General features: G+C 41.5%; 1 protein-coding gene across 3 annotated transcripts in view; it reads right to left on the bottom strand.

The window, feature by feature from the left end:
• LOC128689409 (protein abrupt) overlaps positions 1–15000 on the bottom strand; it is a 503752-nt gene that overhangs the window by 8680 nt on the left and 480072 nt on the right. The window contains exon 6 of one of the 3 annotated variants that reach the window (XM_070083622.1): positions 2997–3506. The exons of the other annotated variants lie outside the window; for them this stretch is intronic. Coding sequence (XP_069939723.1) covers positions 3007–3506 — 500 coding nt within the window. The 3' untranslated portion in view covers positions 2997–3006. The remainder of the gene's footprint in view (positions 1–2996; positions 3507–15000) is intronic. 3 annotated transcript variants of the gene reach the window in all.

Raw genomic sequence — 15000 nt, forward strand, 5'->3', positions numbered from 1 at the left:
CACAACACTCCACATACACTCACAGTGTGTGCAGCTAGTATCACGCATGTTCAAATGGCCATGCTGCATGCCATAACTCATGCCCAACTGCACCTGACGATCCAATTCATCTCTCACGCATAATCTAAAAACAATAATGGCATTTATAGAGATCTGCTCCTTTTGGGAATTTAGAGAAAATTCATTCCTAAAAGTATCCAATGTTAGGTTGGTTCTGCCACGGACATTGTTTTATATTGTGGAAATGTAATATAACAAATCCCAACTTAAAACAAACTAGCCTAATTTAACCTTATTCCTCCAGCGGTAGGTGCAAGTAGGATTGGCACACCTTCGTTTACATTTGATTCGTCTTTATGTTCACTGTGATTGGTCAGGAGAGTCAATACTAACCGTTGATTGGCCCAGACGTACACTTCCCAAATACGTATTATTTTTGCTATCTCCCAAATTAAAAATTTCCAGAAGAAATAGCAATTTGCGCCGGGTATAGATAGCATGCTTATATTTTTATATAAAAAATAATGCATGATTTCCCAGGACTGGATCTCTATATTAGCCAAAATAATATTTTACACTGTGCAATGGGATGTTACAATATGTATAATGTGATAAGTAGTTTAATATTTTAATCAGAGACAGAGCCAAAAGCGAGTTATTGTCAACCACAATATGGAATTATGCAAGTGCCCACACTTATAAAGAAATTATTAAAACAACATAAACCAATGTTTTATACAAATTACCCACACACAGGAGAAACTTATGACGACGTTTCTGTCCGACTTACACAATTAACTAGTCACACTTCCTGTATCTTCATCTGTATTCAATCACTCCACAACACTGAAAATCAATTCGAAATAACAAGTCATACTTTTGCAACAGTACCATTCGTTCATTAGCTACCTTTCTTATTGTGCTTATGAATGTAGTTAACTGCTTAAGAAATTATTAGTCTATGTCTAAAACTTAGTAGTCTTTAAGCATTAGGATTACTATGCCCGAAATGCATTCCAAACTAGTTCCTTTCTTTAGTACCTACCAATGTTTTTATTACATGTAAACTAAATTTTTTGAACCGCATAAGGAAATAACAAAAATGTATTAATGACTAGTTAATGGTCCAAGTTAGGCTGAAACGATGTCATAAGTTTCATTCTCCTATGTGCAGGTTATCTATTATTGTCCTAGTCAGGGAATTGTGCCTTTTTATTTTTTATGATAGCACCACGGTAACAATGGAAGTAGCAGCCAGCAGCGTTGTTATTATAACAGTCGGTCCACAAGAAATAAAGCTAGCTAACCGTGACTAAGCCTAATATAGGTACAAATGCCTTAAAACCAGCCACCTTGAGGTATAGTAGTAAAACCGGTTGCTATTTCCACCAACCCCTCTAGGAAGGTGCCCAGACGCCAGTGAAGGACTCCTGATCCAAGGAAGTGGAGCTATCCTACACTTCCTTTGATCAAAACTGACTGATTCCCATTCCCTATTCTTCAGTGAATTTAGCGTTTCCCCATAAATAATGCAATATTTCCACAAAATTACTCCGAAAAATAATGCTAGGAAAGCTGTGCAATAACAAGACATGAAAGAACACATGTATTGTTTTTAACTAGCATTAGTACAATTAAGATCCATGTAATAGTAAGATTTTGTTTTTTAATATAATTAATGCAGTACGCTGCATTCATTATTCGTCAATATTTCAAGCTGGAGTCACAACGGATTTCTCACGAATAAAAACTTCAGTATAATACGTTTGGTAACACAACATTCTTGTTTCAATATAAATAAAATACTCTGCATAGCCAAACGTTACCCGTCGAGGGAGGTAGGTGCCTTGATAGTGGTGAGAAGCTCTTGATTCAAGGAATAAATTTATCCTCGCCCTCCTTGAATGGAACCTGAATGCCTCTCATTCCCCAGGCGCTATATTACCCCTACGAGTTTAATGTTTTCCCCTGATAAAAAATAAATAAAACAACTTATGATAGTTGAATTTAGGTAAGCTTATGCTTGATTAGCACAGGGAAGGCTTAGTTACGGTATACATAAGCTTTGTTAAATTAAGTTTTGTAAAAAGAGTTTGTTGGAGCTGTTCTAAACCCGTTCAAGTCTTTATCCAACTAACTTATAAAACCATATAGCGTCCCTGACGTAAATGCACTGGCCCTAATCAAACTGCATGTAGCCCAATGAAAATAATTTTCCAGAAACATTATAGAAAATGAATGTACATGTATTGAGTAAGTTCCATTAGTAATTAGGCATTACATTACATCTCTAAAATATTTCCTAGTTTTATTTTCACGTGTAATTATTTTTAGAAGCATTCAGTCACTCATAAATGTTGCACATATTTAAACCCTGAAAGTGTCCTCACCCCCCCCCCAAAAAAAAAGCCCTATTTAAAGCAACGTGACAATTTTGTTTGTAATTGATGCTTAGTCCTTTTTTGATCAGTAATTCTTTAAAATATTCTTTGGTTACCGAGCCTCATTTTGGCGAGTACAACTAACAGAGGCGTCTCAATCATAGGGACCCTCAAGGCATAATGTACACAAACCGTGCGTTTGATGACTTACGTGCACACTTTATATCAGAATCGTGTCATGTGCTGAACATGTAACATAATACTGTAACAATGACTGGAGTCAACAATAAATTTGACTTCAATTTTTCATCATATGAACTAAAAACACTGCAGATTACTGGCTCGCGCGAGTGTTTCGGCTATTGTTCCACAAAATTCAGTACATTTCCTCTTAAATTTGTCCTAATATTGGCAAATAGGGAGCTACACTGCCCAACAACCCCGACTTCATCTTAATAAAACAGCAAAATATCTCAAGTTCGAGGTTTATACAGATGTATTATCAAATTACCGCACAAAAATCGCGCGACTGAAAAAATATGAAAAATAAGTGAATCCCTATAAATTACACCTAGTAAGCTAGTAAAGGCGAGAGCGGAGGTTACTCTTAACTACCGTAGTTATCCTAGTGTTCGGAAGTGGTGGCAGGAGGCAGGTGGCACTTGGAGTCGCTCATCATTGTGTTGGAGGTAGCAGCCGCCCGGTACTTGATATCATCCCTCATGCTCAGCTCCACAAGAGGTTCTGGCTGTGGGACGAGAGGTTGCTGCATGTGGCTGAACAGCTGTTGTTGTTGTTGCTGCTGCTGCTGCACACTAGTAGGCAGTTGGCTAGCAAGGGAAGGCTCGTGAGGGTTGGCAGAGTTGCCCTGAAGACCTAGTGGGGGCATGGGCTGGGCGGTGGCTATAGCGTGCTGGAGCGCCTGATCGCGGTTCTTTTCCTCGCGGTGGTACATGGTGATGTGGTAGCGCAGAGAGTTCTTGGACGAATACTTCTTGTTACAGTACGGGCAGGTGAACACCTGGGGCACAGCAGCGTGCAGGTCTCGCACGTGTGTGTTCAGGTTGGACTTGGAGGAGTAGCTCTTGAAGCAGTGGGGACACTTGTACGGTTTGTAGCGCCCATCTGAAACAAAGCAAAACACGGGAGGTGAGGCAGCCATCCGATCCAAGAGTGGCAGGAGGAGGAAGAGGAGGACCTTCGTGTCCTCTCCGTAGTGAGTGGCTTGTGTGGTGGAGGGCCGAGGCCTGCATTACCAACATCACCACAACTGCCATCAGCAGGTACTGTGGTGGAAGGCTAAGCCTCCAGCACAAGCATCAGCAATAGGCTATGTGATATGGTGTGAGATATCTACAACTACCAGCAGCAGGCGGTGTGGTGAAGGGACGAGGCTCATACAACAACCACTACCTTACACTACACCAAAACTACACTTTCTACTTGCAATACACTGCTCTAACATAAGTAACCGTGTGCACATCTCCCTGTGATGACAATGATCACCCAAGAACGACACATTTCGCTAATGCGAAATATAAAAAAAAAGGCATTCCTTATTAATTTTGCTAATGAAAATACATGTGTAAGTGATTAAGACCGTATGATACTGGAGGGGAAAGGGACCTAATCATTCGTGAATGATATTGGGTCACTTTTACAAGTACAACTTAATATTTGTGCATGGCGCTGACAGCTGTGAATTCCTTTAAAAGGCTTTAGTTTAAGAATATTGTTTTCATCTGAGATTAGTAGTAAAATAATGTTGATTAGACTGATAATCACTAAATAAGTTAATATAATCTCGGAAAATTGACAAATTAAGCTGGTTTTAGCTCTGATAATGCAAGACAATGCCAGTCTGAAAATAACACTACATTATAATTCCTCGCATTCAAACAAAATAATAAGGTATTTTTTAAATAACCAACCGAATAATACTGACTGACAAACTTGAAATGATTACAAATAAGTATGACTTTAAGTCATGCAAAACCAAAACAAAGCTACATGAAAAAAAAAAATGCCCTAATTATCAGGTTCAAGAGAGTCGGGAAGTAGTCTGGAAGAGAGTTAATCCCCAAATGCAGTCGATTGAATTAGAGCGTCAGTGAAAGACATTTACATTAGGAATTTATCATAACGAAGAAAACATTTATCTGAAAATTTTTAAGTCGAAATAACCACGAAAATAACTGATATAGTTCCGAAACACATTTCATCTAACGTTGGTGTATGATCAGATATGGGTTTAAGCTAAGTGCGTCTGCGTCCCTATCACAGTCCAGAATAGTAGCAGCCTGCAGCTTTATTTGCCCCTAGACTACATATACACTTGTGGCAGCCATTTACCCCTAGGTGCATACACTTGTGGCCACTCAAGGAAGACTCCCTGATGCCGGTAAAGGACTTCTGAACCAAGAAATTGTATATCTCCTTCCGTAGACCCAACCTGATTACTTCCCATTCCCTCAGGTGCTGAAAGCTCCAACAGCTTAGCGCTCCCCCATGAAAATAATAATTCGAAACGTATCTTAACAAGTTTCCTAAAGTATATATGCCTTTTTTATATAATTATGAGAGTTATATATCTAGTGAGAGACATACTACCAGTCTGATCGCTCTTTGAAAGTTTAATATAAACAACAGTAGTTACGATTCTGATAGGCTGTTGGGATGTTGAGCAGCGTCCCACGCAAAGGTTATAAACCATGAATATGATGAAGAGCTAAACCTATTAATCATACAGGTTCCCAAGGGAATGCCAGGGGTGGGAATAATTAGGTTTGATTCGAGGAAGGAGAGGTTAGTCACAATTCCTCTGATCAAGAACCCTGAAAAAGACCTATACAAAGATGAGCTATTATTATTATTATTATTACTGGAAAGCTGTAAACTCGCATGGGTGTTACAGCGAAGATAAACTATGAACAACAATTAACAAACTAAATTAAATACAGTATGATAAAAAAAGAGCAAAAAAGAGACCTTTATTAGCAGGACGTTTCACCTTCACGAGGCTTCATCATTCAGATGAAATATCGTAATAACAAAGGTCTACTTTTGATGCGTCTTGACCACTTCTAAGAAACAGTTGTTTGTAAATTCAATTTACAAACATCCGTTAAAGACTGATAATGAGTCAACCAATCAAACGTCAATAATATTTCACAATTTTTTTTTTGTAAGAAATAAATATGTAGTTAAAGTTACTGTTAATATAATTAGAGGAAGCGCTATAATTAGAAGCGCTAAACCCACAGTATTATAATCAGGGGAAACGCTAAACCAGCAGTATTATAACCAAGGAAAGCGTTAAACCCGCAGGTGTCATACTGTGCATGAGGAATGGGAGGCAATTTGGATCGATGCAAGGAATTCGAAAACATATTATTACTTTCTAGAATCAAGAGCACCCCAAGAAATGCCATACTCTCCTGAAGAAAGGAGTATGTTATTCCAAGACCTGTACGTACATATTTCTACCCTAAAATGTGCAGCGACTCAATGAGAAACGTTGTTATAATGACATTTACCCAGCGTTCCATGCGAGGGAACGCGGCGCATAAGGCAACATGAACATAAAACTGACGATGGTAATTACAACCATGCAGGTAGTAATGATTTTTTTTTTAGTGCCAGGAAGCGAAAAAGAAGAGCAAAAAATGGTTAGAATATGCCACCATCTCGGAACTATCCTAGACTGGAAACACCACCAGTGGCGGTCTCACCAGGGACACAAATATTGAAGCCAACAAACAAGCCTCCCAGCTCAGCGACAAACATAACATTTTGTTTTTTGCAAACATTCAACCTAGTAAAAACAACAAAATACCGTTCATCAGCGGCCTCCTCACAGAGTCAAATGCAATATGCAGCCTTTACGGAAACCTTTACAGAAGGTTAATTGGACAATGAAATATGGATTCCTAGTTACAACCTATTCAGATGCGACCGGAAAAAGCAGACAAGGGGGGGGGGGGAGAAAGGCTGAATGTTAAAGAATCACTTACATGCACCGAATTATTCAACACCACGAATGTGGTAGAAATTCGGCTGGTTAAAATTGAAAATCTAAATCTAATTATAACTATGAGAACCATCAATTTCCCAACTAAAGAGCAACTATGGAAACTTCAGTTTAATTAAGATACCTAAAATGGAAGAATGTAGCAATGACTAATAGAAGAAAGAATCCCAGGAGATAGTTTAGGTGAACTGTCTCGTACAACTCGACTACTGAGACTGCGACAAATTCGCCTTATGCAAGCAAATAGCAGAACCAACTAGATTAGAAAATATTTTAGACCTTATATTCACTAATAATGAAGACCTAGTTCGGAACATTATAGTGTCGAAGACAGTAAACGCAGACCAAAACTTAACAGAGGTAAAGACATACATAACCATTGGTCACTCTTAACCATGAAGGTATCTGCAACAAATTTAACTTTAACATCAAACGCATCAACTGGGAGATAATAAATCATGAGCTTGTTGAAATTAATTTGGAAGACAATATGATAAACGGCTATCTAAACCAGTATATGGAGAGGATGAGCTCAATGGCTCTAAATGCTCAAGACACATATCGTTATAAAAGTGTGCCCTCTATAGGAGAACGGACTCTCTGAAGAACAAAAAGTAACATTGGCTCTTTAGCCAGAAAACGGTGAGCTTAAACTGAATACAGTGTACAGAGTCCAGGAGAGACAGAAGGAGCGAAAAGCTATAAGTGAAACTGCGAGAAATCCCAAATACTTCTACTCATATGCAAAATTCAAGTCAAAAACTGTAGGTTTAGCTCTTCTTTCTATAATACTAATAATAATAATAATAATGATAATCAGGTCAAAAACGTAATCCAGTATCGGGCCTTTAATCAAAGGAAATGGGACATACTGACAACAACGAAATGAATGAATGAAACACTTAAATCCCAGTACGACTTAGTGTGCAGTGAGTCACTAATCAGCCTTAAGGCTGACAACCCAAATAAGCAAATAAGGTCTCCATGAATGAGACACAAAATGCTGCAGACATCTGCTAAGACTGATACAACTCTATCCCCCGCCTGACTTCGAAGAAGCCATTGATTGCGTGCTTATGCACTCCACCCAGGGCCCAGACTCTTGGAATTCGATATGCATCAAGAATTTCAAAAAAACTATCATGTACCTTAAATATTCTATGGATTAGAAACCTAGACACTGGAGTCATCTCGCAGTCATTAAAAACCATTGATATTACCCCACTCCACAAAGGCGGTAGTATAGCAATGAAAAAAAAACTATAGACTAAAGCAAGATTATCAATCACATGGAATCGCAGGAGTTTCATAATCCAGGTCAATATGGGTTCAGAACTGGTCGCTCTTTTCTTTCGCAACTTCTGGACCATTACGACATGGTCTTGGATGCTCTTAAGACACAAAATGCTGATGTAGTATACCCTGACTGCAAAAACCTTTGATAAGTGCGACCATGGGGTAATTGCACACAAATTGTGCACAAAAGAAATAACTGGGAATGTGGGAAGATTGATTTTTAAGTTTTTCACTAATAGAAGTAATAGTAAACGGCGTGAAATCAAGGATTGCTATAGTAAAAAGTTCTGTCCCCCAAGGCACGGTTCTCGCCCCACTTCCTCATTTTCAGTTCTGACATAGACAGGGACATCAATCATGGCACTGTACCATCGTCTGTAGAGTAGAATCAGTGTCAAAATGGCATCCATTGAAGATATAGCGAGTCTCTAAGCTGATATCAACACTCTTCCAGTGGGTCACTGACAACAATATGGTGTTCAATGAGGACAAATTTTAATTACTACGCCATGAAAGAATGAAGGAAATAAAAACAAGATCAGAGTACAAACTCAAACCACTCAATAAAAAGTAAGTCTGAGAACGATAATGTCAGATCTCACGTTCAAGGAGCACAACAAAATTATTATTGCAACTGCAAGAACAATGATAGTTTACCAATGATGATTATTGGTCGCTCGTTCTCTGTAGGCTGGAGTATTGCTGTGTATCGGCTCCCTTCAAGGCAGGTGAAATTGCTGAGCTGAAAAAAAACAGTTCAGATAGCCTTCACAGTTCATATAAACACAGCCAAGTACTTAAATTACTGAGAGCGCTCGAGGTCCCTAGAACTGTACTCCTTACAACGTAGGCGAGAGACATCATAATCCACACCCGGAAGATACCGGAGGGACTGATACCAAAGCTGCACACCGAAATTACTACTTATAAACACAAGAGGCTTGCCAGATGTTGCAGGATACCTCCAATGAAAAGTAGGGAAGCGATGAGTACACTGAGAGAGAAGTCAATAAATGCAACTCCTCAACATCCTCCCTCCATCCACAAGAGAGAGATCACCAACAAACCCCTAGTAGCTGTCTTTAAGGGGAAACTACAGATTCCTCAAAACAGTTCCTGATCAACTGCGTTGCGGTGCATACGTTGGACTGCGGGGCGGCGGGCACTAACAGCTTGATTAATAAGGCCAGCAACCAGGATGCCTGGTTTAGGACCGGGCTGCGGGGGCGGTGATTTCTGGAAGCGACTCCATATAAAACTCTCATCATCAAGGTATTGTTTACTTACATAAATATATTACACTTTAAAATATTAATAATCTAGGACTTCACCCCAGAGGGATGACTATATTATTATTATAATAAAAAAGAAGCGCTAAGCCACAAGGACTATACAGGGGATGACTATAGAAGCCTGATGTAGGCACGCTTCCAATCACAGATAGTGTCATTGTTCCAGTCACAGTGGCATTGTTCCAACCACAGCTAGTGGTATTGTTTCAGTCACAGATATTCACAAGTTAGTGGTATAAGGGTAATAAAGGCGGCTACATGTGGACATTGTCACCTGTCTCAGTCAATGTACCACAAATGAATGAAGATTTTGCACCCCTTCACTGAGTTTTATAAAGCTAGACTGGGATCACACCTTCGGCAGTAACAAAAATCTCTCAGGAATGGTATTTCGATTGATACAGAAGCCATAGTCAAACCAAGGACTATTGTATTACGCCACAGAGTATAATACCTCACAGAGGAATAATTTTTCCCTCCTGGGCTAGTATCATCACACGAATGTTGTGTTATGATCAACTAACACGGTTGTTATTTTGACCCTTGTTGTATGACACAAGTGTCATCGGATGTCATTATATTGTAAAAGAGTGATAAACCCATGAGAGTGGTAGTTGCTTTGACTGGTAGGCCTGAGTGTGTATACTAAGGCTACCACACACATTATCCAGTAATGAATCAGGAAATTATTGTAAGCTGTTCTGAATAAAATACTAGATGGTTTAGAATGATGGTTCAGAATGATGCTCTTCTACAGTAAGGTGACCTACACGTCTCATCAACACTCGACTTTTTAGAATAAAATAAGATGTCGAAGGTTTTGTCTTTTATTATTATTATCAATTTGACCTGATGTTTACTAATGCTTTGTTTCTCAAATTCGTTTTCATATATGACCGAATTAAAACATTTGTAATAAAATACGTCAACCATTATTTTTGTGAAATAACAGTTATGAAAACTAAAAGCAACACATAACAAAAATGGGTCAGGTTGTTATGAAAGTTGTAGTGTAGGATGTGCGTGAGTGAGGGTCACAGGTCAGGGCTCGCATGGTCAAAGGTTACGGATCATGACCACACTGCTGTATATGTTGTTTTACTAATATTTAGCAGGCTTTATTAATCCATTATTGAGATATCCTCCTTCCCTGCCCAAGACACTGCTGAGGTAACCTTCTCTACCCAGGACACTGCTGAGGTAAACTTCCCTACCTAAGACACTGCTGAGGTAACCTTCCCTGCCCAGGACACTGCTGAGGTAAACTTCCCTACCCAGGACACTGCCGAGGTAACCTTCCCTGCCCAGGACACTGTTGAAGTAACCTTCCCTACCCAGTACACTGCTGAGGTAACCTTCCCTTCCCAGGACACTGCTGAGGTAACCTTCCCTTCCCAGGACACTGCAGAGGTAACCTTCCCTGCCCAGGACACTGCTGAGGTATCCTTCCCTGCCCAGGACACTGCTGAGGTATCCTTCCTTGTCTAAGACACTACTGAGATATCCTTCCTTGCCAAGTACACTACTCAAGTATCCTCCACTGCCATGGCAGTGGCTGAACTGCCGTGGCAATAGTTGGACTGCCGAAGTTGTGACTGGACTGCGTGGCAGTGGTTGGACAGCCATGGGAGTGGTTGGACTGCCGTGGCAGTGGTTGGGCTACCGTGGCAGTGGTTGGACTACCGTGGTAAGTGGTTGGACTGTCGTGGCAGTGGTTGGACTGCCATGGTGGTGGGTGGATTGCCCAGGCAGTGGGTGGACTGCCGTGGCAGTGATTAGACTGCCGTGTCTCACCGAAAGACCAGCTACACCACTGCACAAATCATCACATAAACACACGTGATGAATGATGAATGTAGCGACAATAAAAGCCTAGAAGTGGCAGACTTGCTCGCTAGTTGTGATTAGGACAAGGAAGGGGGAGGAAAAAGTCTTGTACTAGCTCCTGGCCCGGCCTCCTTGAACACAATAATCCACATGTATGTTTTCTGATTCTCTCACTGATTCGTGTTGTTATATTCACAGAAAGCGGTACAGCCCCCCTCCTTTTTTTGTCCATGAAATACGGGGTTTGAAAAGAAATCGTCTGTAGACCTGTGGCACGTCTGTTGTCCGTTTATCTGGGACAAATCAACTGACACATCATATATCTATATCTATCTATCTATCTATCTATCTATCTATCTATATATATATATATATATATATATATATATATATATATATATATATATATATGTATGTGTGTGTGTGTGTGTGTGTGTGTATGTATGTATGATCTGTGTCAGCTGATAGAGACGAAAAAGGTGAGTGGTGCATTGAGGAGTCTGTGGAGACAAAGAGCTTTGTCCATGGAAGCAAAGAGGGGAATGTATGAGAGTATAGTTATACCAACACTCTTATATGGGAGTGAAGCATGGGTGGTGAATGTTGTAACGAGAAGGCTGGAGGTAGTGGAGATGTCGTGTCTGAGGGCAATGTGTGGTTTGAATATTATACAGAAAATTGGTAGTTAGGAAATTAGCAGGAGGTGCAGGATTACCAAAACTATTATCCAGAGGGCCAAAGAGGGGTTGTTGAGGTGGTTCGGACATGTAGAGAGGCTGGAACAAAATAGAATGACTTCCAGAGTGTATAAATCTGTTGTGGAGGGAAGGCAGGGTAGAGGTCGGTCTAGGAAAGGATGGAGGGAGGGGGTAAAGGAGGTTTTGTGTGCGAGGGGCTTGGGCTTCTAGCAAGCATGCGTAAGCGTGTTAGATAGGAGACAATGGAGACAAATGGTTTATAGGACTTGATGTGCTGTTGGAATGTGAGCAGGGTAATATTTATGAAGGGATTCAGTGAAACCGGCAGGCTGGACTTGAGTACTGGAGATGGGAAGTACAGTGTCTGCACTCTGAAGGAGGGGTGTTAATGTTGCAGTGTTATAATTGTAATATAAGCGCGCCTCTGGCAACACAGTGATGGAGTGAATGATGGTGAAAGTTCTTCTTTTTTGGGCCACCCTGCCTTGGTGTGAAACGGCGGAAATGTTAATAAATAAATAAATAAATAAATAAATATATATATATATATATATATATATATATATATATATATATATATATATATATATATGTGTGTGTGTGTGTGTGTGTGTGTGTGTGTGTGTGTGTGTGTGTGTGTGTGTGTGTGTGTGTGTGTGTGTGTACTCACCTAGTTGTACTCACCTAGTTGAGGTTGCAGGGGTCGAGTCCAAGCTCCTGGCCCCGCCTCTTCACTGGTCGCTACTAGGTCACTCTCCCTGAACCATGAGCTTTATCGTACCTCTGCTTAAAGCTATGTATGGATCCTGCCTCCACTACATCGCTTCCCAAACTATTCCACTTCCTGACTACTCTGTGGCTGAAGAAATAATTCCTAACATCCCTTTGATTCATCTGTGTCTTCAGCTTCCAACTGTGTCCCCGTGTTGCTGTGTCCAGTCTCTGGAACATCCTGGCTTTGTCCACCTTGTCAATTCCACTCAGTATTTTGTAAGTCGTTATCATGTCCCCCCTATCTCTCCTCTCCTCCAGTGTCGTCAGGTTGCTTTCCCTTAACCTCTCCTCATAGGACATACCTCTTAACTCTGGGACTAGTCTTGTTGCAAACCTTTGCACTTTCTCTAGTTTCTTTACATGCTTGGCTAGGTGTGGGTTCCAAAATGGGCCTAACGTACACGGTGTACAGGGTCCTGAACGATTCCTTATTAAGATGTCGGAATGCTGTTCTGAGGTTTGCCAGGCGCCCATATGCTGCAGCAGTTATTTGGTTGATGTGGGCTTCAGGAGATGTGCCTGGTGTTATACTCACCCCAAGATCTTTTTCCTTGAGTGATGTTTGTAGACTCTGGCCCCCTAGAATGTACTACGTCTGCGGTTTTCTTTGCCCTTCCCCAATCCTCATGACTTTGCACTTGGTGGGATTGAACTCCAGGAGCCAGTTGCTGGACCAGGTATGCAGCCTGTCCAGATCCCTTTGTATTTCTGCCTGGTCTTCGATCGAATGAACTCTTCTCATCAACTTCACGTCATCTGCAAACAGGGACACCTCGGAGTTTATTCCTTCCGTCATGTCGTTCACAAATACCAGAAACAGCACTGGTCCTAGGACTGACCCCTGTGGGACCCCGCTGGTCACAGGTGCCCACTCTGACACCTCGCCACGTACCATTACTCGCTGCTGTCTTCCTGACAAGTATTCCCTGATCCATTGCAGTGCCTTCCCTGTTATCCCTGCTTGGTCCTCCAGTTTTTGCACTAATCTCTTGTGTGGTACTGTGTCAAACGCCTTCTTGCAGTCCAAGAAAATGCAATCCACCCACCCCTCTCTCTCTCTTGTCTTACTGCTGTCACCATGTCATAGAACTCCAGTAGGTTTGTGACACAGGATTTCCCATCTCTGAAACCATGTTGGCTGCTGGTGATGAGATCATTCCTTTCTAGATGCTCCACCATTCTTGTCCTGACAATCTTTTCCATGATTTTGCATGCTATACATGTCAGTGACACTGGTCTGTAGTTTAGTGCTTCATGTCTGTCTCCTTTTTTAAAGATTGGGACCACATTTGCTGTCTTCCATGCCTCAGGCAATCTCCCTGTTTCGATAGATGTATTGAATATTGTTGTTAGGGGTACACATAGCGCCTCTGCTCCCTCTCTCAGGACCCATGGAGAGATGTTATCTGGCCCCATTGCCTTTGAGGTATCTAGCTCACTCAGAAGCCTCTTCACTTCTTCCTCGGTTGTGTGTACTGTGTCCAGCACATGGTGGTGTACCCCACCTCTCCGTCTTTCTGGAGCCCCTTCTGTCTCCTCTGTGAACACTTCTTTGAATCTCTTGTTGAGTTCCTCACATACTTCACAGTCATTTCTTGTTGTCTCTCCTCCTTCCTTCCTTAGCCTGATTACCTGGTCCTTGATGGTTGTTTTCTTCCTGATGTGGCTGTATAACAGTTTCGGGTCAGATTTGGCTTTTGTTGCTATGTCATTTTCATATTGTCTTTGGGCCTCCCTTCTTATCTGTGCATATTCGTTTCTGGCTCTATGACTGCTCTCCTTATTCTCCCGGGTCCTTTGCCTTCTATATTTCTTCCATTCCCTAGCACACTTGGTTTTTGCCTCCCTGCACCTTTGGGTAAACCATGGGCTCATCCTGGCTTTTTCATTATTCCTGTTACCCTTGGGTACAAACCTCTCCTCAGCCTCCTTGCATTTTGTTGCTACATATTCCATCATCTCATTAACTGGCTTCCCTGCCAGTTCTCTGTCCCACTGAACCCCGTTAAGGAAGTTCCTCATTCCTGTGTAGTCCCCTTTCTTGTAGTTTGGCTTCATTCGTCCTGGCCTTCCTGCTTCTCCCTCCACTTGTAGCTCTACTGTGTATTCGAAGCTTAAAACCACATGGTCACTGGCCCCAAGGGGTCTTTTGTATGTGATGTCCTCGATATCTGCACTACTCAAGGTGAATACTAAGTCCAGCCTTGCTGGTTCATCCTCTCCTCTCTCTCTTGTAGTGTCCCTTACGTGTTGGTACATGAAGTTTTCCAGTACCGCCTCCATCATCTTAGCCCTCCATGTATCTTGGCCCCCATGCGGGTCCAAGTTCTCCCAATCGATCTCCTTGTGGTTAAAGTCACCCATGATCAGGAGCTTTGCCCTGCATGCATGAGCTCTTCTGGCCACTGTAGCCAGTGTGTCAACCATCGCTCTATTGCTCTCGTCGTACTCTTGCCTTGGCCTCCTGCTGTTCTGTGGTGGGTTATACATCACTGCTATTACCACCTTGGGACCTCCAGAGTGAAGCGTTCCCGCTATGTAATCACTTTCTTCTCCATTGTCTCCTCTCTCTCCAGCTCATCAAAATTCCAGCGATTTTTGATCAGCAATGCCACTCCTCCACCCCCCTCCCCTGTTCCTTCTGTCTTTCCTCAGGATTTGGTATCCCGTTGGAAAGATGGCATCTGTTATCATACCTGTAA

The sequence above is a fragment of the Cherax quadricarinatus genome, chromosome 1 (genome assembly GCF_038502225.1).
Source record: "Cherax quadricarinatus isolate ZL_2023a chromosome 1, ASM3850222v1, whole genome shotgun sequence".
NCBI classification, from domain to species: domain Eukaryota; kingdom Metazoa; phylum Arthropoda; class Malacostraca; order Decapoda; family Parastacidae; genus Cherax; species Cherax quadricarinatus.